The 26,493-nt window shown below is 45.4% G+C and overlaps 1 protein-coding gene across 2 annotated transcripts in view; it reads right to left on the reverse strand.

Annotated features, from left to right (window-relative positions):
* Window positions 1-1,786: 1,786 nt before the first annotated feature.
* Window positions 1,787-26,493, reverse strand: part of CALN1 (calneuron 1) — a 457,364-nt gene continuing 432,657 nt past the window's right edge. Inside the window, exons 4-5 of one of the 2 annotated variants that reach the window (XM_024764136.1) lie at window positions 15,523-15,679; window positions 1,787-2,893 (exon numbers count right to left, since the gene is read on the reverse strand). In XM_024764136.1, coding sequence (XP_024619904.1) covers window positions 2,766-2,893; window positions 15,523-15,679 — 285 coding nt within the window. In that variant the 3' untranslated portion in view covers window positions 1,787-2,765. Of the gene's footprint in view, window positions 2,894-15,019; window positions 15,680-26,493 lie in introns of those variants that run through there. The other variant, XM_024764135.1, reaches the window with a different exon arrangement.

Genomic DNA, 26,493 nt, shown 5'->3' on the forward strand with positions numbered 1-26,493 from the left:
AAGGCACTGGCTGGCCTGGGGCCCTGGAGTAACACTGGTGTGCACAGAACTTGGGGGTGGGGCGGTGGGAAGTCAGCACTTTCAGCCCAACACCGTTGACAGACCGTCCAGGCGAAGCTGCCAAGCTACAGGATCTTGGTGCCCAGAGTCTCCGGGGTGCCGTTAGCTCTGGGATGCTCCCACACACTCAGCTCCTGGTGCCATGTGTGAGGTTACCACGGCAGGAGGTTCACTTCTAGCCCATCAAAGAGAATTCTATGGCTTCTTTCTCACCCTCTCTCCCTAGCAACACCCACAAGGGATGCCTTCTCTTGGGTAGGATGGACTCGGTTCCACGGACTCACTGGGAGAGAGGAAAATGGTCCTTTAGGGAGAGGATGCGAAGGACTTGGTGGGGAACAGGCTGTTGGTGTCTCTCAGGTTGCCGTTTAATTCACACCCTTGCACAGTGGCTAATTGCTCTTCCAATGAAGTCTAATCCTCACATCCTTCAAGGTCCCTGCTCCCCAGTAGGAGGCAGAAGAACCTGTGGCCTTTAAAGAAGTACTCATTTTTTTTGCCCTGAAGTCCAGCACTGCCCTCTCACAGGGCAGGGTCCTTTAAGAATCATGCCTGGGGTCTCTATCCAGTCTACTTGGGGTCTCTCACCCCGCTCCCCAGGAGGACATGGCCAAGTCATTCACGGGGTCCCTCCCACCTAAAGAGAGAGAGCAAACTGCTTTGGGCAGAAACTAATGATAAACTTGTCCTGTGTGTCCGTATTCTGCATTTGGACCTGTTCTCGTTCTGAAGCCTGGTCCTGAGGGACCGAGGTGAGTCTGGTGAGAGGGGAGAGAGGAGAGATAGACACACGTGAAGTGTCTAGCGGGGCAGGGCAGGCTACAGGGACAGGCAGGCCATTGCCTTACTTGGCCTGGATGTGTGGGACCCCAGGCATTTTCACAGAGGGACTTGTAACCTCCCAGGTTCCCGGGAGCTTACACCTGCTCCCTCCTCCATACTACGGCTCAATCCCTAGTTTTACTTGTGCTCATCATGGATATTTGCAGTGGGGAGGTTTCTAGAGTTGCTCCCAGGCTGTTGCCCAAAGTGCTTGCAGAGGTGATTTGGAAGAAGACCCCAAACTGGGACCTTGGATGCTCCAAGTCTGAGAAGATCAGAGGGAGAGAGCAGAGAGAGAGGGGAGGCTTGAGGAGGGATTCATAAACACACACCGCACCCCAAAACCACCCGGCTGCAGCAAGAGAGGAAAAATTCTGGCACCTCCATACTGAACGAAAAGGGAAAAGGGAGAGGGGAATAGCTTGTAGCTTTAAGATGCAACGGAAAGAAAGAAGAGTAAGACAACTCCAATCACAGAAATAAAGACCTGAGCTTGGAAACGTACAGAGGGAAGAATTACAGCGAAAGGTTATTGGCTAGTCAGACTATGCAAGCTTGAATGAATAGCAGCGGTGGATATGGCATCTAGGAAAAGTCAGGAAACTGCAAATTTGAAATGGGGTTGGCTTCGGTTCCCTTCCCCAACAGAAGTATTTCACCTGTCGAGTTGGCTAAGCTCATTAACATCTTTTTGTTTTCTTGTGAAAATGAGTCAGTTGCAGAATCTGACTGCCTGAAGACGTTACGTAAAATACAGTGGTTTGATCTTTCCAGCTTTCCGTTTGGGTTGGTGTTTCTCTTTCTGTCTGGGAAGACAGATTAAGAAAGCAAATCGGAAGATGAGAGAAAGGTGAGATGTACAAGGACCTTAACTTGCAGTGGCCGCCCAGCGTGGAGATGTGTTTGGACTCCATCACTCTGGACCACTGGGGCGTGGCTTGCAATACCTCCTCACCACCAGCCTGTGTCCCTCTCCATCCCCAAACGACCCACCCCAGGGAGGCAGGGATGTGTGTCGGAGGACAAGCTTCTATCAGCAGTAAAGCAATTAGGGACGATGGATGTCACACATGAAGAAACCCAATATATACGTCTGTCTGTGTGTCTACGTGATAGAGATGCCCACGGTTATGCTTCTTTTTTTTGTCTAAATGGCAGCACAGACGGCAAAGCTGGGAGAAAGGCTCTCTGCAGATTCCAAAATGCTGGTGCGCGATGGGCTCTAGGAACAGAAAGCCAAGTGCCGACGGAAACCGAGAGCTCCCCAACTCTGCCAACAAGAGTCCTGTAGAAAAGGCAGTAGAACAGAAGCGAAGGGGGTGCAACTTGCAGACCGCTGGGCGCTGCACCCCATTCGATGGCTTTCCCCTCATGCCTTGCCGGGGGGCCTCCACTAGGTTGGGGAAGGAAGTCAGGGTAGGACGGGAAGCCCCCACTTCTGCAGCAACTCAGAAGTCAGCTTCTTGGCACTGAGGGTTGCCCTGGGGTGGGGGAGGGAGGGAGTCTCCAGTTGACCCCTGGGTTGAAAGAACGGGGCGCGGAGGTGATTGCGTGTTCCGCCTCTCTCTTGCTGCCTTACACCGCCAACCTGGATGGCCATGGGAATTCCGAGATGAAGATGAAGTTTCTCTTTAGAGTTCCTACAGGCGGCTATTTATTGCATTAGGAAACAAGACCATTAAAGCATTGAAGACAGCCCTTTTGTGTACCTGCCAAGGGGATGAAGTGGGTTTGCAACAACACGGGTTGCACTGCAACCTTGGGTTCTTCGCTGGACTGTGCCGCGTCTGCACCGTCCGTATCTGCTTTTTTTGTGGAGGAAGAATCTGCCCGCGGGGCAAGCACATGCGCGTGAGCCAGGAACGCAGCTGCCGGGGAGGCCGCTACTCCATGCCGCTCCGGAGGATCTGGTTGGCCGCGATCAGCATGACACTTATGATGAAGGCCATGGCGAAGGCGCAGATGAGGCTCTTCCGGACGCAGGTCTGTCTGTTCTGTTTCTGGGAATGCACTGGAGTGGGGTGTAGGGCAGAGGGCAAGGAGGCACGGAGGGAAGGCAGGGAGGGAAGAGAGAAATGACACAGTGAGACAGATTGCACTTCTTCCTCAACGAGCCCAGGGACCGGTCCACAGGAAGAAGACCGGTCACATCAAGTAAAGCATCTCTAGGTCAGCTCTCAGAAGAGACTGGGCGTCCCTGCTCCTGGCAAATGGTATGAAGTGGCCAAACTTCAAAAATCGTGCCAGATGTGTTCCAAGTGAGGTCTAGGCTTCCAGATGCAATAGCGCTACAGCGATTTCGGAGCGAGGAGATACACCACATCTTCAGCGTGAGTCTCACCAAAGGCATCATCCAGGCCTGGCCATGTCGTTTCTGCAGAAAGCCAGCCTCCCGTGTTTGAGGCAGCTGTTACAGACAGAGCGAGGTTCGGATGCATCCCTACAGGATGGGCTGGAAGCCACTTACCTTTCCCAGGACTGTTCTTGGGTGGCTGCCAGTTGAAATGACTCTAAGGGACTTCTGGCATTATGGCAGATACGCGCAGCAGTGGTTCGAGCGCGGGGTCCCTGGGTAAGCTACATCACAGCACCAAGAACTTCTTAAAAAGGCAGATTCTCAGGCCGGCCCATGCTCCCCACAGAGCTGTTGAATGGGGGACTCTGGCCAGTGATCTCCCCAGTTTAACTAGGTGATCGTGGTGCCTGCTGAAATCTGGGTTGTGGAGACCACGTGAGCTGTGGATAGGACCCGCGTGAAGCAAGGAGGTGCAGAATCCTCTCAGGCTTTTCGGAGGCAGGGTGTCCCTGCCCCCAGATCCTGCGGCCCCCAGGGTCTGACCTTGGGTCCTGGGGTGGCGCTGTCTTAATCCTTTTGTTGGGCCAGGTCTTGAGTCACCATTTTTATAAGGCCCACGAGAAACCATTAGTTGGTCTCGATCAGAAGGCGTTAACTAGTGGGTTAGGAATATGGGCCAGAAATAGGGAAATGGAAATAACAAGAAAGGAAAGAACGGCTCTCTCCTCCAGGCATTGCTTCCCACACCAGAATTTCTTTTCCTTCTCTTTCCTCTTTTTGTCTACACCTCCTTCCCTGTCCGTCCTGGTCCCGCAGTAAGCTTTACACACAGTTTACCACTTAGCTTGTGGAAGAAATCCCTTCCTGGGAGGCTGGCGGGAGGCGACCTACACCAGGGCTACTCGTTGGACCAGCTGCCTCGGCACCGTCTGGGAGTCTGATGTCAATGCGAATTCCCCCACCCCATCACAGAATGACCGAATCCACATCTATGGGGGTGGAGGCCAGGAGTGTGTATTTTTAATAAGCTCTGCAGGTGATTAGGGGATCTCCGGGCCCCAGCCCCAGGCTTTTTGGTTCAGTACATCTGGGTGGGGCCCAAGAATCTGATAGAGCTTGAGTTGCTGGGGGCAGGAGGGCTGTGTGTGTGTGTAGGTGTGTGTTAGGGACATCGGGGTGTGGGTACTGCAGAAACCCAAGGCCAGGACTGAAGAACATTTTCAGATTACCTTGCATTTTGCAAAGGGGTCCTTCTGCTAGACATTCTACTGTACCTTTGCAAACAACCACCAGCTGAGGGAAAGTGGTTTTTCTTTAGGCCAAATTGAGTGAAAAAAGAAAGAAAAGAAGTGTAATTTCCCTTAAAATTACTCTCTGCTGGAAAGAAGGCAAAAGAAAAGGTCAAGGTAGGGTCCACATGCCTTTAAAAAAACCTAAAAAAAACGTTCAAGTTCACACCCCTCTCCCCTTTGACACTGAGTGGCTCCTCTCATGCCCTAGAAATAGCAGGGAAGAAGCAGGAAGTGGGTGATGTTTCCAAAGGCAAAGGACCTTCCCCTGAGACAAGGCTCAGGGGGGCCTCTACAAATTACATCCACCGGAAGGTTTCTCCAGCAAGCCACACTTCAGAGAGGCCCAATGCCCGGGGCACAGCTCCCGGCTCCCTCCCCAATACCTGTCGGTTATTTCTGCCTTAGTCTCTTAGGCCTTGTCTTGGTATCTTTAATCCTTCTGGGTCCACTGGGTCCCTTGGTGATTGAAAGTATTTTTGGCTCAGTTCTCTACTACTCGCTCATCCTGTCTGGGTCTTAGAATCTTATAAGTTCTTACCTGGAGGAAGAAAATTTCCTCGGTGCAGAGACATGCCTGCCCCCAGAAGTGGGCAAATGTAAAAAGTTATATCAGCCTCAGGAAGGAAAAGGGAGGTGGTGTTTGGGAAGGAAAGGACCCAAAGCAGAAAATAAGGTGAGGATGTGGAAATGGCGTATCTAACACATTCTGAGGACTATAATTTATTCCGGCAGCTCCTCAGTATAAAACTGCTTCTGAAGGCAGACATCTACCTTCCTATCTTGAGGGCTGGCGAAGGCTTAAGGAAAAGAAAAATTGTGTGATTGGGCTGAGGGAGAAATTTTTTGCTGAAGCCCTTCTTTGTGAAGGACACTCAGAAAACAAGGTTACAGGCAAGAGGATTATCCCCCAGGAGAGTGGCTGCACCTTTGATCTAAAAATCCTTCAAAGCAGTAGGAGGGGAGAGATAAGGAAGGAGGCAAGGCCTGGGGACCTAATAGTTTGTACGTGAGGTCATGCCAGTCTGGATCCAGACGTGAGTACTATAGGCAAAGTGCAGCTTCCACCTCTCTCCTGGGTAGTTCTGAAACCCACCATCATTGGAGATTAGAGACTTTAATTCAGATTCTGTGCAAGGATGAGAATTCTTTTTTATTTTTTTAAATTAATTAATTAATGTCTGGTTGCGTTGGGTCTTCATTGCTGCGCACAGGCTTTCTTTAGTTGCGACGAGCGGGGGGCTACTCTTCACTGTGGTACGCGGGCTTCTCATTGCGGTGGCTTCTCTTGTTGCAGAGCACGGGCTCTAGGCACACGGGCTCAGTAGTTGTGGCGCACGGGCTTAGATGCTCCACGGCACATGGGATCTTCCTGGACCAGGGCTTGAACCTGTGTCCCCTGCATTGGCAGGTGGATTCTTAACCACTATGCCACCAGGGAAGTCCCAGGATGAGAATTCTTTCACATCCAGTTCTGATGTAAGTTGTGTGGCAGAGTGAAGAAGCCAGACACCAATCTTAATCGCAATGATCTTAGCCCACATTGCAGCTGTGTGAGCTGGGGCAAGCCAAGCTCCCTGGGCCTCAATTTCCCCGTCTATAAAATGTGGGTAAATAAGACCTACCTTGTGGTGAGGATTATGAACATAGGAAGGTACTTGAATGTTGTCTGTGCCCAGTGAATGCTAATTCCTATATGGAAACCTTGAAAAAATTCCCCTTTACTTACTGAGCACCCACCTCAGTGGGCAAGGTACGCCTATGTGCTTTATAGACGCCCTTGCAGAATTAATAGCGATAGTCCTTTGTGAATTGGGTGTGTGACCCTCAGTTGGTAGGTGAGGGCTCTGAAGCTCCGAGAAGTAGAGTCCAAGGTCTTTCGGAAAATGGTGAAGGTGGGATTTGAACCCACGTCTGATTCTAATATCCAGGTTCAAAAGTTCTACACAAACTCTCTCCTGATCTTTTGTTTAGTGATAGAAAGTACAGCCAGAGGAAGATCCAAAAGAAATGTCCTTCAAACACTTGGTGTGGTCGACAGTATAACGCAGCACTGATTAATGTGTTTGTTGATAATAATTTAATGCCTGTCTTTGGCTATCATATATTTGCATTGCGCTATATTTTTGTGTACTTATTCATTCTCAGTGTCTACACTTGGTTTCCCCAACAAGATGACAGGTCAGCCCAGGATGAACTGTGAGTTGGAGATATGGCTTCTTCTCTTCACTGCCACTTAGGAAGAGCCCTGGGCAAGAGGCTGAATTTCTCTGAGCCTCAGTTTCTCTCTCTGTAAAAGGAGCTAATGATAATTGTTCTGTTAATTTCAAAAATTATTTCGGAGATCAACGGGCTCATAAAAAAATCAAAAACTATTGTGCAACCCTGACTTGCTAGAGAAATGCAAGGTATCCTTCCTGTATCCCCTGAGGGCTGGAGAAAAGATCTGATGGTTTTTCTCCTGTTTCCTGCAGCCTCTAGCCCCGGGCTGAGACTACAGCAGATGCTCCCAAAACTTTGCTTTGGTCCCTTCCTTCAATTATTCATCCTGAACTGCAGCCAGACTCCTTCCTGGAGCAGTGCTTGGTATGCGTCATCACGCCCTGCAGTCTCCCTGAAGGCCCCCCCTTGCTGGGGGAAGCAGTTCTATCCAGTTCCTAAGCTCAGCAGGTAGGCAGGACCGCAGATCACCTCCTATCCCCTTTGCCCCTCTGTCCCTAGACCACCCCTCCTCCCCTCCCCCAGCGACCTTTGTCTCAGCCAAGCAGCTATGCTCTCTACCTAAGGCTCTGCAGCACTGTTCATACCTTTCCCTCTGTTAAGGGTGTCCGCTTACCTTCCCTCTCATTTCTTCCAGGCCTAACCTAAACTTCACTTTCCTATGAGGCTTCTCCTGAACATCTATCGTGCTCTCAAAGGGCCTGATATTTTAATTTTTTAAAAAATCTAGCTCTTAATATTTACTTTCAATTGAGAAAGAATTCACATACCATAACATTCACCCTTTTAGGGTGTACAATTCAGTGGTATTTAGTACATTCCCAAGGGTTGTGAAACCATCACCACCACCTAATTCTAGAAAGTTCTCATCACCCTAAAAAGAAACCCCATACACATTAGAAGGCACTCCTCATCGCCCTCCCTCCCCAGCCCCTGGTAATCATTAATCTACTTTCTGTCTCTATGGATTTGCCTATTCTGGGCATCTCATATACATGGCATCATACACTATGTGACCTTTTGTGTCTGGCTTCTTTCACTTAACATAATCTTTCCCAGGTTCATCCATGCTGTAGCATGTGTGGGTACTTCATCCCTCTTGGTGGCTGAATAATATTCCATTGGATGGACGTACCACATTCTGTTTATCCATTCACCAACTGACGGACATTTGGGTTGTTTCTACTTTTTTGGCTGTTATAAATAATGCTGCTATGAACGTTCATGTACAAGTGTTTGTGTGGACGTGTTTTCAGTTCCCTTGGGTACAAATCTTAGAGCCACACTGCTGGGTCATATGGCAACTCTATGTTTAACTTGTCGAGGAACCTATTCCTTTTTGGATCTCGTTGAGCACTGAAAATGGCAAGAATACATCATGCTATTGGTGATCTTTTCTATGTTTTTCTTCCCAGTAGATGTTGATATCTTTCTACATAGTACTTGTCACAGTAGGAGTCCAGAAGGTACATGGGGATGAAATGTGAGTCAGGGGAGGTTGACACAGGAGGACACAGAAGGGAGGTTTCCTGTTTTCTTAAAAGTTCATTAGCGAGTCCATGCACCAGCAGACTCCTGGCTGCTGTGGCAGGACCTGGGTTTGTAAGCTCTAGTGACAGACTGCTCCTTCCCCTTCTTATTTTGACAGAGGTTCACATGGCTCTGCTCGGCAAATGCCAGGCAGTGGCTCTCGAATTTTTTCCCGGACACAGGAGTCTACACGGATTTTGCCATTGACCAGCCGGGTGAGCCTATGTAGAATGGGTTCATAATCCTTCTGGCTTCAATCTTCAGAGACACTGGCTCCCAAATAAGGCAAGTCAGCATCATAACAATTCTAACTGCCCTAATGCAGATGTACGTAAGTGCTGTTCCTGGCAGGGAGTTTGCGGCTCAGGAAATGGTAAAACAATATAAAACCCAGCTCAGATGATTCTAACAATTAGCCAGATCTACTAGGTATGGGAGCTAGAGTTCTGTGATCCTTCCAGGTCTGACACTTCATGATTGTATGAAATTGGATAGTTCCATGGTCTAAGGTGGAGTTAATTAAGAGCTTGTGAAAGAGATTTTTCATCGGTGATAACAGAGCGTCCAGGCACCCAGGTAAGACCTGAAGTTAGAGGTGGAGGATGTGGTCTCTAAGGGAACAGGTGATGCTTTCGTAGGAGGAAGACAGGCCACCTGTACTTGTGTGGGTATGAGCTGGCCCTTCGTCACCACAAAATCATCTTGGGTTTCCGGGTGTCAGACAGCTGTGTCTGGCTTTAAGGGTCCTGCAAGGCTCCCTGGCATGGTGTGGCCAGGTGTTATTTTGGTCTTTCCAGCCATCCTTCCCCTTCATGTAACAAAATTCATCTTTTGGTTTGGGGATCTGTGCCTCTCCACCTGGTGGAACTCTCAATCCAGGGCCTCACCTTTCCACTAGTAACAAACCAGATTGGCCAGTAGAGTACCCTAAGCTCTTGGCTTGTCCAGAGGTAGGCACACGGGCCAAGCAGATTTGGAGCCCCTTCTTGGAATGGAGCTGAATCTCAAGAGAGAGAATCCTGTTGACCTTGGGGAGAGAGGGCCTGCCCAAGAATGATGCCAACAGAGAGGAAAGGACAGAGAGAATGAGAGCAAGGTGGGGGCAGGGAGAGAATGTTGCTTGAGCTCTTTGGGTCCAAGTCAGCCAAAGCTCATCCCTTTGGCTTCCCCCATTATTTGAGCCAGTGCTTTTTAGTTTAATGGGGTGGGGGTTGAGTTTCTGTTACTTGAAGCCAAAAGAGTCTTGACCAATACTCTTGGGCACTCCAACGTTGGCAAGGACTTAACTTCAGGGATGAAATGTGTCAAGAGGATGGTTCAAACCCTGTAAATTTGGTCCCTGCACCATCTTTCAAAGATGTGGTGTTCCAGCAGTACATACTCTGCAATGTCTCCAGGTAAAAAGTAACAATAAGAAGAGAACTGGGACCAGGGACCGGCCAGTTTTGTTTGTTATGATTGCTTACTAATGTGTTAAGCGTTGTACTATCTCACGTGTTACCCCATTTAATCCTCATAACAACCATATGAGGTAGGTCATGATAAGATTCCCATTTCACAGATGAAAAAAACTTAAGTGCCTTACTCAAGTGATCTGTAGGTGGTGAGGCAGGATTTTAAGCCAGCCCTGTCCAGAGTGCAGAGCTGGAGTTCTTAGCTATCATGCCTATAGCTCTCCAGGTCTCTATCTTGTATTTCAGAATCCCTTCACTCCTCACTCATGGCTCCAGAAGACTTTCCTACAGGTTTGCTTTAATAGGTCCCCAACTAGAAAAAGAAAAATCCTTTTTTGTCCGAAGCCCCAACTTCCTTTCAAACTGTCTCTTGTCTCACCACCTGCCATGGACCTCACCTACGCCTTAACCTCCTACATCTACCCCAGGAGAACAGGTTTTATTTCAGGAAAGTCACGGCACCTGGTGAGCTGGGAGCAGATGGTGTGGATGACACATCATGCCCTTTTCAGTTGAATGGGCATGAAATGCCCAAGGTGTACGGCCAGGTGATGAGCCAGGTCTCCCAATCCAGGTGTGCATTTGACATCCCGACAGAAACACTGCGACTTCAGCAGGGATGGCTTGAGCTGGAGCCCTGGGACATGGCTGCAAAATTCTTTCTCACCTTCCAAGGAGCCCAGAAATGTTTGAATCTAGATATGACCACCGTTGTCCAATCTTTGCATCATCGGACAGAGGAAAAAAATAAGGCTCAGAGAGTTTTAAAATAAGTTCCCAGGGTCACACAGCTAGTCTACACAGGGCAGGGAACAGAACCCACATGACTACACAGGGGTGCTTTGGGGGCTACCTGGCCTGGGTCACCACTCTGACATTTGTTTCTCTTGTCCATCGTACTGAATGGTACAGAGCAGCTTTGCCGCGTCTTTCACAGAAACTATTTATTCCCCAGTTGATGATTTCTGCTTGATTTCCGTCTCCCGTGCATGTTGTCAGAAGCCTACAAAACCCTGACAGCTGGTATTCCATTTAGGGACAAGACTTGGGGGACGCATCTTGAAAGGGCTCACACACAGATCTTGCTGCACGTCTACTTGACTTCCAAATATAATGTGATTTCACTGGCGACGAAATGGAAAAGGAGTGAGGATGATGAAGAGTCGTTCTGTAAAGAGTCTTTGAAACGCCTAAGCTCGGGGAAATGACCCAGGGCCACTAAAGGGGAGCCAGGGCGGGGTTTGGTCAGGTGGACCTAGATTTAAAGCCTTACTCGAAGTTTGACTTCGGACAAATGACTCCATCTTGCTGAGCCTCAGTTCCCTCATCTGTCCCACAGGAACCACAGAACTGATCCCTCAGGCCGTGCTGACAGGTCGGTCTAACGTGTTAACAAATGACCAGCACTTGGGAAGCACGCCAGACAGCTTTCCCTCATCCCTTTCCTCCTGGACTTAGTACATAACATAATTTATCCTAAGAACACTTAATAAGGATCTGGTGACAGGCAAATAGATGATTCAATCACAAGACCACTTAGTTTCACAGATGTCAGCGACTGGAACCAAATAATAAAATGTGAAATTCGTCTCTCAGTGTCACTGAGCTTATGTTCTCCAAAATCAAAACAGCTGGTGATTACAAGTGGTCCCACCGAAGCAAACCAGCTTAAACCTCTCTTATTTAGCATGGATGGTGATTGGGCATTGTGGGTAGCCACGTACTCTTGTATCTGACCCATGTGATAAGACATTAGTACATCAGGCATAATCTATCTTAGTAAAGAACTTAAAAAAATGTCTGAGGGATTGGAAGGGTCTGGAAGTCCAACTTTTAGTGAAATATTCTCATTGGATTGGGGACACACAGGCTGCCCACCAGTGGGTAACACCAGAGAGCCCCTGAACTGAGTGGGGTTAAGTGAGCTCTTGCCCAAAGCACCCAGCACATGGGTGACACCTGGGCAAGTGTCTGACTCAAGCTGATTTTCCACTTGGAAATCAGGTGTGAATGAAGGAAAAGTCCACTTCAGAATCCTTGCATTAGATCCTTCTAGCTTCTAGTCTCTTCTCTGCCTTCCCAGGGGCTTCTGCAGGTGACTTCTTTTGGTGCTCTAGGAAAGTGGGTTCTATCCATGGTGTGACACCCCAATTCAGGACTTCCTGAAGAAGTCAGGAAAACGTTCCTTACATGTAACTTGGAATTTCATCCTATTTCCTCTTGTCCTTTCCTTGGGAGAAGATGGAAAAGGTAACGCCTACCTATGATCACAGAGCCCTACGCACCGTAAAGATTAGGCAGATCAGACTGTGTGAGGGGCTCTGTGTATATGTGTGTGTGTGCGTTGTTTGTATTAACCTAAAAATCCAATAAATAAAACAAAATCAAGGCAAAATGAAAACTAAAAAGAAGACAAAATAACCCCTCAAACCTCTCCCATCAGGGGTACCACACCCTTTGGACCCCTGGCCTATTTCTCTGTTCTTTATTCTTCCATTCATGTGGAAGGAATAATCAATATTTCCTGACTTAATGGACAGAATCCGAACACCTTTGTGAAAGTACCAGACCCAAGATTTATAGAAGTGAAAAATATAATCATTGACATAGAATGACGCTGATGGCCTTTGGAAGCCCTCCTGTTAATTTCTAACGGACACACGCTGCTGCGTTTTCAAACCTCTTCCTCACTCCAGAAGCTCCAGCTTTGCTGAACTCGAAGACATCTGACGTGGGCTTCTTCAAATTCTGACCCTGCTACAGAATGCCTGTTTCTCTGACTATCGCCTCGTTCTTTGCTCAGAGACCGATGTGCCCTTTTACTTTTTTAAGGCAGACTTCTTACATCTTTAGGTGTAATAGGTCCTTACACCTTGATTCCTTCCTCTGACACCAAACAGAGCAGAATTTCCAAGCGCCATGGATCACCCAGCTTTATAGGCGAGCCAATCAGCATGGGAACATATTTGCTGTGGCAAAGCTCTCAGAAGAGCAGGAGAGAGCTTCCTGAGTGGGGAGCAGAAAGAGTGGAGGTGGCCTGTGGGGGGCTCTGGGGCCTGGGGGAAATGTCCCAGCTCCCGTCCCCCCATCAGTCATTTGGGGTTGCAGAGAAGATAAAATTTGGAGAGATAAGAGTTCCATTGCTGGGACTTCCCTGGTGGTCCAATGGTTAAGACTCCGCACTTCCACCGCAGTGGTGGTGGTGGGGGTTTGATCCCCGGTCGGAGAACTAAGATCCCGCATGCCTCGTGGTGCACGGCCAAACAAAAGAAAAAAAAGTTCCATCATTGAAAGAAGGAAAGGCAATCACCTTGTCCCTACAGAGTTAGATGCTGGATTTACCAAGATGTGGGATGGTGCCAGCTGACAGGTGGGAGGGGGATTCTGAAATGTCAGCGAGGCCTTGGCTGAAGTGGCCGGACAGGCGAGGGGGCAGCCTGGGTCAAGGGCGAGAGCAGACAGGAAGGAGTTGATCACTGGGGCGACGGGGCAGCGCAAACAGCCGGAGGCCGAGAAGATTTAGGAAGCACAAGCCATGCACCTACGCCATCAGGCATCGGTAGAAGCAGGGAGAGGCTCAAACAGCCAGTAGGTCCCCGTTTGTGGGCAGCAGGCATGGGGGAAAGAAGGCAGGGAGAAGGCCAAGGTCACCACAAGGTCTCAAATGGACTCTCTCAGTCCTAGGGCACCAGGGTGAATTCTGTGTCTGTGCGTCCATCTCTTCCCAGACTCCTTTGCCCTGAGTAAAATCAGGGAGCCCCTTTCCTGAATCTGGAGAGAGCCGTGGGCATTAAAATACATGCACTGGTGACTTTGGTCATATCCGAGATGGGAAAAATCTTACACCTAAACGCAAACACGATGAGGTTGTGTTTGGGGCCAAAAAGCGCTGATGTATTTTAAAAACCCTCTCTGACATGAAAATCTGTAAAAGGGATTATGTAATCAAGCTCACAGAGGTCATTCAAGAAATCAAGGTGTGAGTTACAAATAGTATTCCTTTTATTAAATAAGATCATGGATTTTAAAGCACAGTGCCCTGGCCCTGGCCCTTATCAATCACCCCCAAACGGTAAGTGCGGCTAATGCTACATGCACTAGTCATTAAAGCAGACCCAGGAAGACTTCTATCTGGAAACCCCCAAGTTAGCTATTTATTTTATTAATAGATGAGCTTTTGAGTAATAAAAAGACAGTGCTTAGAGTTCAGACTCTTTCCCAGGGCAGTCTGACCTTTCTGAAAGTACTAAGACTTGTGACATTTCTCTGAATAAAGCACCAATCCATGAACATAGGTTCTTGTGGAAAATGCAGTGCTCAGAAATACTCTTCCTACTCATTTCAAGAGTGTGTCTCACAGCAGGGCGACTAGAGCCCCCAAATACTTCTACCGTTTGAGCACTGAGTCTGTCAGCTAAAATCAAGATGGAACGGAGAAGCCAGGCCTGCTGTTTTCTCAAATTTCAATCCAATCTCTGCGCTCTTCACCCGTCCTCGTCCTCCCAATTCCCCTGCCTGCCTGCCTGCAGACGGCGTTGGCTGTGACCTTCCCGCCCTTGTGTGGTCCCTGCGGCTCCAACTCCAAACGCAGACATTGATGCTATGGTCCAAGTCCCAAGCAGGGCAACCAAGGCACCTTCTGGACCACAGCTGGGTTTTGTTTGCCGTACGCAGCACTTTTGAAAATTTTCACTGTGAACGCCTTAACAAGGAGGCATTTCTGTCAAGTTGACCCCAATCCCACCACTCCCTATTTCCCTGACGAGTTAATTTTGTCACCTTGGGGTATAAGCCACCTCCCGTTTCCTGTAGCAGTTCAGCCCTCACAGGGCCCACGGACGCCCAGGTCTGGATGTACCACTGGGTCCACCTAGACAAGCTCAGCCCCGTGTTGTCTGCCTGTCGTGGGCCTCGGCTGATTCTAACACAGCAGCTCCCAAACCAAAGAACCAAATTCCATTCTGGTGTCTATGTGACAGCTTACCATCTGTACACATTGGCTTGTTGTAATGTTCAGAAAAAAAGAACCGAAAAAAAACAGTAGACCTTTTAAAAAAGTCTCAACCTTAAATAAGTTAAAAATTGCCCGTAGCCTGCTATGCTGTTTTAAGGTAATTAAACAAACTTCTGTACATCAGAGCTGTTAAAGCAGCTTTGATTTTCAAAGTTGGAAAGAGGTATTCAATTATTTAACTTCCCTGGAACTCTCTACTGATTAGGGAATAAGGTAGCCTATTTTTTTTTTTTTTTAAGCTTTCCTTCGTGAGTCCAAGAAAAATGACCTCTCACGGGTCTCTTTTTTGACCCCAGGAGAGCCTTATTTTCTCGGTGGAGTTCATGAGAGTTTTTTCATGAGCAGGGCTTTTGTTGGCCAGTGTACATTCAGAGAGCATAGAATGGAGGTAATTCATTCATTCCTAAGGATCCTGTGAAGTAGGTGTAATTATCCTGATGTTTATAGGTGAGGAAACTCATTCAGAGAAGATACACCCCTTGCCCAAGGTCACACAATTAGCCACTGGACTTGACCCAGGTTTGCAGACACCCCATGCAGCCCCCACTAAATAAAGGCCAACACCACAAAGCCACTCAAGTCACAGACCTCAGGGTCACCGGAGGAAGGAAGGGTCAATACAGGTCTTGCAAAAATGCAGAGTTGGGGGAAAAAAGCAGAAAAAAAAGAAACCTACTACATCTTGGCAAAAAGGATCTTTTAACCTCGGTCCTGGATTTGTGGCTTCCGTCCAAGGCCACTTCGGCCCAAGAGACTGTAAACCCATTTTTCATACAGAGGATGTGGAACGGCTGGCCTAACCCAGACCAGGCAGAGAGCAGAAGCAGAGGTACCTACCGCCCTCAAACTCTGTCTGGCAGTTCCCCGAGGTCTCATTCAGGCTCTCTTCCTCGTTGATGATGATATTCTCAATGTCCTTCATCGTTAAGTGGTCCCGGAAGGCGTGATAGAGGATGTGCTTCAGCTCTTCCAGAGTTATCCTCTGCATGTCGAACTGTGGAGATAAAGAGGAGTGAGAGGGGGACTTCCCTGGTGGCACAGTGGTTAAGAATCCACCTGCCAGTGCAGGGGACATGGGTTCGAACCCTGGTCCGGGAAGATCCCACATGCCGCGGAGCAACTAAGCCCGTGAGCCCCACAACTACTGAGCCTGTGCTCTAGAGCCCGCGAGCCACAACTACTAAGCCCGCGACCCACAACTACTGTGCCAGTGTGCCACACTACTGAAGCCCACACGCCTAGAGCCCGTGCTCCGCAACAAGAGAAGCCTCCGCAATGAGAAGCCTCCGCACCGCAACGAAGAGTAGATCCCACTCGCTGCAACTAGAGAAAGCCTGTGTGCAGCAACAAAGACCCAAGGCAGCCAAAAATCAATCAATCAAATTTACAAAAAGAAGAGAGGAGTGAGAGGGTCTGGGGCACTTGGGGGTGAGAACTCGGCTTGGGGCATGACCAGCAAGCCCTAAGCCTTCCTACAGAGATTTGTCCCAGCTTTTCGAGACATCAGATGAGCAGTTTTCTGCCACGCTCAGCTCCAGGCACACTTGTGAACTTCTCGGGAATTCAAGGAATGCGATTCCCCCCTCAGTAGAGAATCTTGGAGAAAAAGATGCCACCTGCTAGTTTGGTTTCCTACTCATCCAGCCATCTGCTGTCACCCCTCCACACCTCATGTACTTTGGAGTGTGTCACACTTCAGACAATGCATATGTCTCTAGAAAGTTTTAAATCTTCCAAGAAGCCAGCATGTATCTTGCTCTAACAAGATAAAATGCACGTTCCAAGCCATGTTTATGAGGAAGAACAGCTGAAAAAAAGGTGTAGCGTTTCCACTTGTGTTCTTCCGCTACAAGGGAGACGATTTGCTTTTCCACTCCATTTCTATCAGATTTGGTCATGTCACTTTCTTGGCCAATGAAATGTGAGTAGAACTAACATAGGTCACATCGATTAAAATCTTTAAGAGCCATTGCGTGGTTCTAGCCTGTGTCCTTTTCCTTCTGTCCTACAAAGAGGCTGTTCCTTCTGTTGGGGTCCCAGAATGAGGATAAAGTGGAGAAGATAGCCCAAAAAGGAAAAGTAATGGGAGTAACAAATGCCCTTCGCTGTAGCCATAGAGATTTGGTATAACTTGGTTTACGTCAACAATATAGAAATTAGTACGTAGAAATGAAAAGCTACTATAACAAAAATTCTAAAAGATGATGTATGGATTGCAGGGCCAGGAAAATAAGAAAGCTGTTATTGGAGGCTGGAAAGATAACAACCCATGTTATGCAGTAGCAAAACATTTGGTAAAGTTGTTTCCTGTGATAACTCAGAGGGCAGATACACATTGAATGGGTTTGTGGCTTTAGGTAAAAAGTTTGGGACACAGCAGGCTCTGGTTGCGATTGGTTGCTCATCTACAAGAAAGAGACGAGCTCAGAGTGAACTAAATCAGACAGAGAAAGACAAATACTGTATGATCTCACTTACGTGCGTAATCCACAAACCAACGAATAAAACCCGTATTCACGGATCCAGAGAACAGATGGGTAGTTTCCAGAGGCACGGGGGTGGGGAGTGGGTGAAATGGGTGAAGGGGGTCAAAAGGTACAAACTTCCAGTTATAAAATAAGTCCTGCAGATGTAATATCCAGCATGGTGACTATAGTTAATAACATTGTATTGTGTATTTGAAAGTTGCTAAGAGAATAGATCTTAAAAGTTCTCCTCAAAAAAAAAAAAAAAGTTCTCCTCACACACAAAAAATGTGTAACTATGTGTGGTGATGGATGTTAACTAGACCTCTTGTGGTGAGCATTTCACAGTATATACAAATTTCAAATCTTTATCTTATACATAGGAAACTGATATAATGTTATATGTTAATTATACTCAATTTGAAAAAAAGGTGATGAACTCAGGAAAGAATTGATTGTTTTGCAAGCCAGGAGTAGAGACAACCCCAAAATTTCTGGTCTTGCAGCACTGAAAGAAGCAATTGTTTCTCATCTCCTACTAGGAAGAGATAAAATTGAGAAATGCTATAAATAACAATCCAAGCCTATTAAAACAAATCAAAATGTCCCTTCTTAAAATCTCTGAATATGTTAGGTGGCTCTCCCAAAAAGCTGGTCATTAAGTTTAGAGAGAGAGAGGTATGTCTCAAAAATAATTTTGGATACTAGCAGAAACCAACTGGAGTTAAATGGATTTTTAAAAATGACTAACTTTTTGAGAGAGCCAAGAGCAAACAGCCTGGGACTAAAAGACTATGACTGTTCAAAACTTAAAATCATCTTTGGGCTCCCAACCTTCTATGGGCACAAGCCACTTTGAGGATAAGTTACAGAGGCCCCAAGAAGGGTATATTTTCCAATACCCCTGATAGGGATAGAGTAGGATAATTAAATAGTCAGTTTAGAAATCTCACTAGGGGATTAAGACAGAAAAGGAATTTTAAGGGAGTTTGGGAGACTGTTGTAAGCTAATAACCACTCAAGAAAAGAATCCAGTAACCTAGCAACAATCTACTCTACCTTGAAAGACCAGGTGCATCCAAGTGCCAGACACACTCAAGCCACAAACCCTGATATTTAAAACACAAGACAATAGATACGGGATGTGAATCCTGTTACATGAACTCAGAGAGTTAAGAGTCCTTGAAGAGTAGCATTTCTGCATGTGGCCAGGACAGAAATATAGGTGAAAGGGGAAAGAAACTAGGTGAAAGGGGACATTATACCAAAACCTGAGATAAATTACCATATTTTAGTAATATATATATATGATCTAAATAGCACCATGACATCTGCCCAAGAATGAGGAAGAGGTGGTCTTCTCTCCTCCCCACGTTTTATTTGATTATAAAAATGTAGCCCTCTTTGTTCTCAGGGCTGTGTTTCCTTGCCAGCCCACTTGTATCTCCCACAAGCGTCCTATGCTGATAAACTCACTCTTGGCCTGCCGCTTTGCCTCACACTGAGTTCTTTCTGTGATGAGGCAAAAGAACCTGAGCTCCAGTAAGTCCTGACACCAGGTGAGTGGTTTTAATCAAAAGACAGCCATCATCAAAAAATCTACAAACAATAAATACTGGAGAGGGTGTGGAGAAAAGGGAACCCTCTTGCACTGTTGGTGGGAATGTAAATTGATACAGTCACTATGGAGAACAGTATGGAGGTTCCTTAAAAAACTAAAAATAGAACTACCATATGACCCAGCAATCCCACTACTGGGCATATACCCAGAGAAAACCATAATTCAAAAAGAGTCATGTACCACAATGTTCACTGCAGCACTATTCACAATAGCCAGGACATGGAAGCAGCCTAAGTGTCCATCGACAGATGAATGGATAAAGAAGATGTGGCACATATATACAATGGAATATTACCCAGCCATACCGAGGAACGAAATTGAGTTATTTGTAGTGAGGTGGATGGACCTAGAGTCTGTCATACAGAGTGAAGTTAGTCAGAAAGAGAAAAACAAATACTGTATGCTAACACATATATATGATCTAAAAAAAAAAAAAAAGGTCATGAAGAACCTAGGGGCAAGATGGGAATGAAGATGTAAACCTACTAGAGAATAGACTTAAGGACACGGGGTGGGGAAGGGTAAGCTGGGACAAAGTGAGAGAGTGGTAGTGTATATATGGAAATATATACACTACCAAATGTAAAATAGATGGCTAGTGGGAAGCAGTTGCATAGCACAGGGAGATCAGCTGGGTGCTTTGTGACCAGCTAGAAGGGTGGGATAAGGAGGGTGGGAGGGAGATGCCAGAGGGAGGAGATATGGGGACATATGTATATGTATAACTGAGTCACTTTGTTATCAAGCAGAAACTAACACACCATTGTAAAGCAATTATACGCCAATAAAAATGTTAAAAAAAAAAAAAAGACACTGGGTTCTAGTCCCCTTCTAGTCAAGGATCGTGGATTCAAGTCCCAGCCCGTGGGTTCGAGTCCCATCTGAGAAGGAGTGCAGTTTCACCCTCATCAGGTGAGTACAAAGAGAACAAGAGGAAAAGGATGGATCTCCCAGATGGTGATGAAAGCATGCAACGACATCAAGCACCATTTCCAGGAAACACAACTAGGGTCTAATTAAGGAACATACCTCACCTCAAGGTCTGTTCAACAGGATTTCAGAATTGCTCCGAGACTTGGACTGCTATGCGTGTTCCATTGCTTGCTTTCTGGATGGGAATATTTTTGGTGGTTAACCTGACCCCGTTCCACTACTAAAAATTGAGTGTGTGTTGGGCGATGGGGTGGATTCAGGGGGGTAATTTGACTTTGCAGCTCATATGTCTCCAGATCATGAGAAGTCACACCCAGATTTGATGTACATCTTGAGATTCTACATCTTGTCTTCTGTTGTCATTGGATGGGACTTTTGAGTGTCTCCCTTGGGGAAAGGATGAGTATATTTTGTGGCTAAAGGGAGGGAAATAAATATTTATGAGCAAGAGTGTGGGCTGTAATTGGTTAGATTATTTCCAATGATTTCTTTCCCCTTCCTGTGAGAGGATTATATCTCCCTACCCATTAGCACCAGGCTTTGGCCAATTGAACGAGGGTGAAAGTGATCTATATGAAAGTGATGGAATTCCAAGGAGAAGTCTCAAGGTTATCCATGTGTTCTGCCATTTCTCTTTTTCTTCTGCCACAAAAACACACTAAATATGGGCCGTTCCTTCATCCTAGGTCCCAGAGTGAGTGCAACATGGCACTAATCCACAAAGGGCATGTAATCTGAGTGAGAAATAAACCCTGGTTATTAGCCACTAAGACTTCAGGATTTCTGCAGTATAACTCATCCAAGACTGAATACAGAAATCAATGTTTTAAGTTAGTCTGGATCATGATGGAAGGAAGTTTGAGACATTTTTTCCCCCTGCTTCCTTTGTAAAGCAATTCCTACCTGGCCTTCAATATGCCCCTTGTTCTGACAAATAAAATTGGGTTACTGGAACTTGCTGGAAACCTAAATGACTCAAGTTCAAAGCCATTTATATGAGTAAGAATAATTGAAGGGGGAGTGTGTGTGTGTAAAGCGGACTTGTTTTCTGCATCACAGTTTAATTGACTATGAAAGTGAATTCCGAGACACTTAGGGTTGACCCACGACATAATCTCCCTTTAGATTTGACAGGAGGGCATGTGGATATTAGCCTGGATATCGAGAGAAGCCTGGCAAAATGCATGGTGAGGGTGATGGACCTCACAGATGGGAAATCTGGGGCCCCTCTGCCATGGTTAGAGACAAAGAATGACAAAGTCAAAGAAACTCTGAGAAAATGAGTAACCATTTCCTGAAAGACCAATTTGAAGGACCAGAGTACCTGGAAAAACTCTCACCAGCTGAGAATTTGCTGAAATTCAGATATTAGGTGAAAAGAACTAGTCAGGGGCTGTAAAAAGAGAAGGAGATCAGCTCGGTGCTTTGTGACCACCTAGAGGGGTGGGATAGGGAGGGTGGGAGGGAGGGAGACGCAAGAGGGAAGAGATATGGGAACATATGTATATGTATATCTGATTCACTTTGTTATAAAGCAGAAACTAACACACCATTGTAAAGCAATTATACTCCAATAAAGATGTAAAAAAAATAATTAATTAAATTTTAAAAAGAAAAAAAAAAAGAGAAGAAAAAATGGAGATTCCAGAAATCTATAGTTTTCCTTTTATTTGGTTCTCTGGGTCATGTTTTAATGTGAGGATATTAATACTTAAGCAAAATCAGTTGAGTAGAATTCCATGTTTTCTGCATTGTCAGAATAGAGCTGTCTTTTACAAGTTTGAAAGAAATCACTATAAAACAATATGGGCACAATGCCAACAAGTATTTCTTCCATGGTGATCAATCCATTGAGCTTGTAAATTTTTCTTGAGTCAATTTTGATTTTTTTTTTTTTTTGCGGTACACGGGCCTCTCGCTGTTGTGGCCTCTCCCGTTGTGGAGCACAGGCTCCGGGCACGCAGGCTCAGCGGCCATGGCTCATGGGCCCAGCCGCTGTGCGGCATGTGGGATCTTCCTGGACCGGGGCACGAACCCGCGTCCCCTGCATCGGCAGGTGGACTCTCAACTGCTGCGCCACCAGGGAAGCCCTGAGTCAATTTTGAAATCACGTCCTTTTTCAGAAAACCAGCCAAAAGATTTTCATCACTGTTAGCATGTAACTATGCACAACAGTTCCACAATTTAAAATTTCTCTCAATGCTTCTTCTAGCCCATTTGGTATTTTTAACCCTATTTGCTTTTCTTTCCTCTAGGTTTGATTTTTGATGTTTTATTCTGTTTTTAGTGAATCTTGGTTAAAGATCCACTTTAGCCTGTACGGCTGCTATTTTTAGGAACCTAAGGAGTCTTCCCTTATGGTAAAACCTCTGTAGAGTCAATTACACAAATATAGTTATCCTTATTAATTGTATTATGTAGTCTTATAATTATCATCTGTATCTCGTATAACCTTAGTTTCTGGGGATGACTTGATGTGTCAAAGACCATGAGTAACACACTGCAGTCTGTGGAAAATAACTGCATCTCCACAAATTGTTTTTAGTCCTAATATTTTCTAAACGAGGCTATCCTTTACAGCAGAAAGATGGATTTCCTCATTCAACAAATGGTTATTGAGGCTGACTCCACACCAGACACTGTGATGGAGACACAAAGGTGAGCGAGATGTTGATTGCTTTCAAAAGCCAAGCAAATGAGTGATTTTAATTCAGTGGGATAACTCGCTGTGATAAGGGCCACCCAGGATGGCTTGGAAACCCCTGGGGAATGTAAAAGCTCACAGGTCCATCAAGCGGCCATGTGTTGAGTTTGGAGCTCGAGAAGGTGGTCGGGGGCCGAGATGAGAGCTGTGGGCGGGGTGCGAGTCAATAAAGGCCATGGAGAGGAGCTTGGTTGTTGTTGTTTTTATTGGAGTAGAGTTGCTTTACAATGTTGTGTTCGTTTCAGGTGTACAGCAAAGTGATTCAGTTATATAGATCTATATATTCCTTTTCAGGTTCTTTTTCATTACAGGTTATTACAAGATACTGAATACAGTTCCCTGTGCCATGCAGTAGGTCCTTGTTTATTTTATATTTAGTATGTGCCTCTGTGAATCCCAGACTCCTAATATATCCCTCCCCCTCCTCTTTCCCCTTTGGTAACCATAAGTTTGTTTTCTATGTCTGTGAGTCTGTTTCTGTTTTGTAAATAAGTTCATGTGTGTCATTTTTTTTTTTTTTTAAGATTCCACATATACGTGATACACTTGTCTTTCTCTGTCTGACTTGCTTCACTTACTAGGATAATCTCAAGGTCCATCCACAGCTTGGTTGTTTTTTGCTTGTTTGCTTTTACTTTTTCATTGTGGTAGAATATACATAACACACATTTACCATTTTATCCATTTTTAAGGGTCCAGTTCAGTGGCATCAATGTCGTAGTGTTTATTCCTCTTTGAGGCTGAACAATATTCCATTGTATGTATACTTTGTTTTTCTATTTATCCATCCCTGAATACTGGTATTGCTTCTGCCTTGTGGCTGTTACTGCTATGAATGTAAGTGTCCAAGCATCTGCTCGTGTCCCTGTTTTCAGTTTTTTTGGGTATACACCTAGAATTGGAATTGCCAAATCAATGGTAATTCTATGCTTAATATTTTGAGGAATGGAGCTTAGTTTTACCTTTTGGGTAGGATGGGGTGCCACGAAAGGACTTTCAACAGAGAACTCACTTCATCGTGATTGAGCCTGAGAAAAATTACCCTTTGCCGGCACAAGCTGCAAGATGACCGGAGGGAAGGCTATTGAAATAACAGGTTTAGAAACTATGGTGGTGTTGAAGTAGCCTGCCAGGCCCAAGATGAAGACAATTCTGCCCCGGGGTGTCACGCCAGCAAACCAAAACCTAGATAACTTTCATGTCCCTGTAAACACTCCTCTTGACCAGAAACACCGTATGTCCAGTCGGCCAACGCCCAAATGCCAACCCAACTCCGGGCTTTCTCACGCCAAACAAGGGTGACCTTGTGACCTCAGTCAATCAAATATTTTCTGTTTTTTCTCTTCTTTTTTCTTTATCCTATAAGAGCTTCCTGCCTTCTACCCCATTTTGCAGTTCTCGGAATGGAGCCTGTCCGCTTCATGAAATGTTAAATAAAGTTTGCTGATATGGCCGAAATTGTCTTCTTTAATCATTTTTTAACTGTGGACTGTGGCGACAGAGGGCATTCAAGAGCCATGTAAGAGAGTTTGACAAGATGACTCGTGTGTGGAGGGTGAAGCTCAGTGAACCAATCAGGATCACACCTGGGTTTTACGTTCAGCCGAATGGGAACTGAGGAAGAAAAGGCCTGGAGAGAAAGGTGACGTGAAATTATGGATGTGTGCATTGGCGGTTCTGGAGGGACAGCCCAACAGAACAGCCCAGGAGGCAGTAGGATGTACAAATATGGGCTAATGACCTGGAAGTCATTTGCATACAGATGATAATAAAAGTCATCAGAAAAGATGGTAACACCTGGGAAGAGTGTACTGGGTACGAAAAAGCCCAGGAAAGGCACTGGGAGGATATCAAGATAAACGGATGGGCAGCCTCCCTTACAGAATGCGTGAGGTATGTGTGATATTAGGAGTTATAGTAAGTATATATTTTGGTCTTCCGTCCATTGTTCCTGGCTCACATCTCCCCACACCCTTGGAATTTCTTAAGTGATGAACGCCGTAGAGCATCTTTGTCATATTTGGTTTCTTGTCCTCAGTTCCTGAAATCACATCAGAGCCATAAATGGGTGTCTCATTATTCATAACAAGCCCCTTTCATCCACAACGGAGTTTATGTTAATGAGGTGACTTTTGGAAATCCTCTAAAGATGGAGGAGATGGTCACCGGAGGAATCAGTCATAAATAGAGGGTTGGAACTTTCAGTCTCATCCCCTGCTATCCAGGGAGGAGAGAGGGGCTGGAGGTTGAATCAATCACTCATGGCCAATAATTTAATCAACCATGGCTATGTCGTGAAGCCTCCATAAAAACCCAGAAGGAGGGGGTTTAGAGAGCTTCTAGGTGAGTGAACCAGAATGCATCCATGTGCTGCCATGCCAGGCCCCCACCTCCATGAGGACAGATGCCTTTTTGTTTGGGATCTCACCCTATGTATCTAGCCATTGATTTGTATCCTTTAATAGCCTTGTAATAAACTGGTAATCTAGTTTACTAAACTAAATCCGTTTACTAAACGGATTTCCTGAGTTCTGTGAGCTGCTCTAGCAAATGAATAGAACCCAAGGGGTGGGTTGTGGGAAACTCCGATTTACAGGCCAATCAGGAGCACAGGTGAGAAGCTGGACTTGTGATTGGCATCTGAGGTGGTGGCGTCGGGGGCAGTCTTGTGAGCTCAAGTCCTTAACTTCTGAGATCCGATATAGTCTCTGGGTAGAGAGTGTCAAAATTGAGTTGAACTGTAGAACACCCAGCTGGTGATGGAGAATTGCTTGGTGGTGTGGGGAAAAGACCCACACATTGGAAATGGGTACCGAATTGTACTGTGTGTTCTTATCAATATACACAATCTGTCATTAAAAATATTTAAGTGCCTTCTATTGGAAAAAGCATCTGTTTATACATCAATATGGCTGTGCTTGCTTTCTTTCTGTGTGCATTTTCCATTAAACATCTCTCCTTTGGTTTTTAAACTTTCTGTGTTATATTATACACACGTCTTTTTAAAAAGGTATGTCTCTTGGGAGGGATAAAGTAGGATTTGGGGATTAAAATATACACACTACTATATATAAAATCATAACCAACAAGGACCTACGGTATAGCACAGAGAACTGTACTCAGTATCTTGTAATAACCTACAGCGGAAAATAATCTAAAAAAGAATATATATATGATATACACACATTTCATATATATGTATATATACACATACATATATATACTCACACATAACCGAATCACTTTGCTGTACATCTGAAACTAACACAACACTGTAAATCAACTATATTTCAATAGAAGTTTTTTACAAACTTCAAAAAAAGGTATGTCTCATAAAGAGAATGTACATTTCTTACAAAGAGAATAGAGTTGGATTTTTAAAAAATCTAACGTGAGATTCTTTGCCTTCCAATGGTGGAGTCCAGTTACATTTTCATATATTGTTATAAACATGTTTGGCTGTACTTCTGTTAGTTCACCTCCTGCTTTCTAGCCTTCAGACCTTCCTTAGGTTTTCCTTGCCTTTTGTCTTTTGAAAAAAGAAAACCCTACAGTTGTCCTAGTTTTGATTATAGTGGTGGATATCTTTCCATTTATCAACTGCATTACTTAAGCCATAATTTCTTATATTATCAAATTCAAGAAATTAAACTGCATTTTCTCATCTTTCCTTACGTATGATAAGAAAATTTATAAACCTTCATGTTCCTATCTCTTACCTGACACTTTATAGTCTTCATAAGTTTAATTTGAGATTTATCATGACACGTTTTCTACTATTTGCATCTTGTTCTAGAGTATTTGGCTTCTGCGTTTAATTTTGTAACATTTATAACAGCTACTGCTATTTCATTGTATTTAATTGACTTCAATGCTCAGTTCCATTTTTCTATGACTCTCCCAACCCTGAGTACCTGACTTCCATCCAATTATCTGCTACAAAAATTAAAAAAATAGTTTGACAATGAAGCATTTGTGAACATTACATTTTCTGAGTTCTTCTAATCTGATAATACTTCCCCATTCCCCACATCCCATGACAGACAACTTAGTTTGGTAGAAAATTCTAGAATCGCACAAAATTT

Source organism: Neophocaena asiaeorientalis, unplaced genomic scaffold, assembly GCF_003031525.2.
Source record: "Neophocaena asiaeorientalis asiaeorientalis breed wild unplaced genomic scaffold, Neophocaena_asiaeorientalis_V1.1 scaffold490, whole genome shotgun sequence".
Taxonomy (NCBI): Eukaryota; Metazoa; Chordata; class Mammalia; order Artiodactyla; family Phocoenidae; genus Neophocaena; species Neophocaena asiaeorientalis.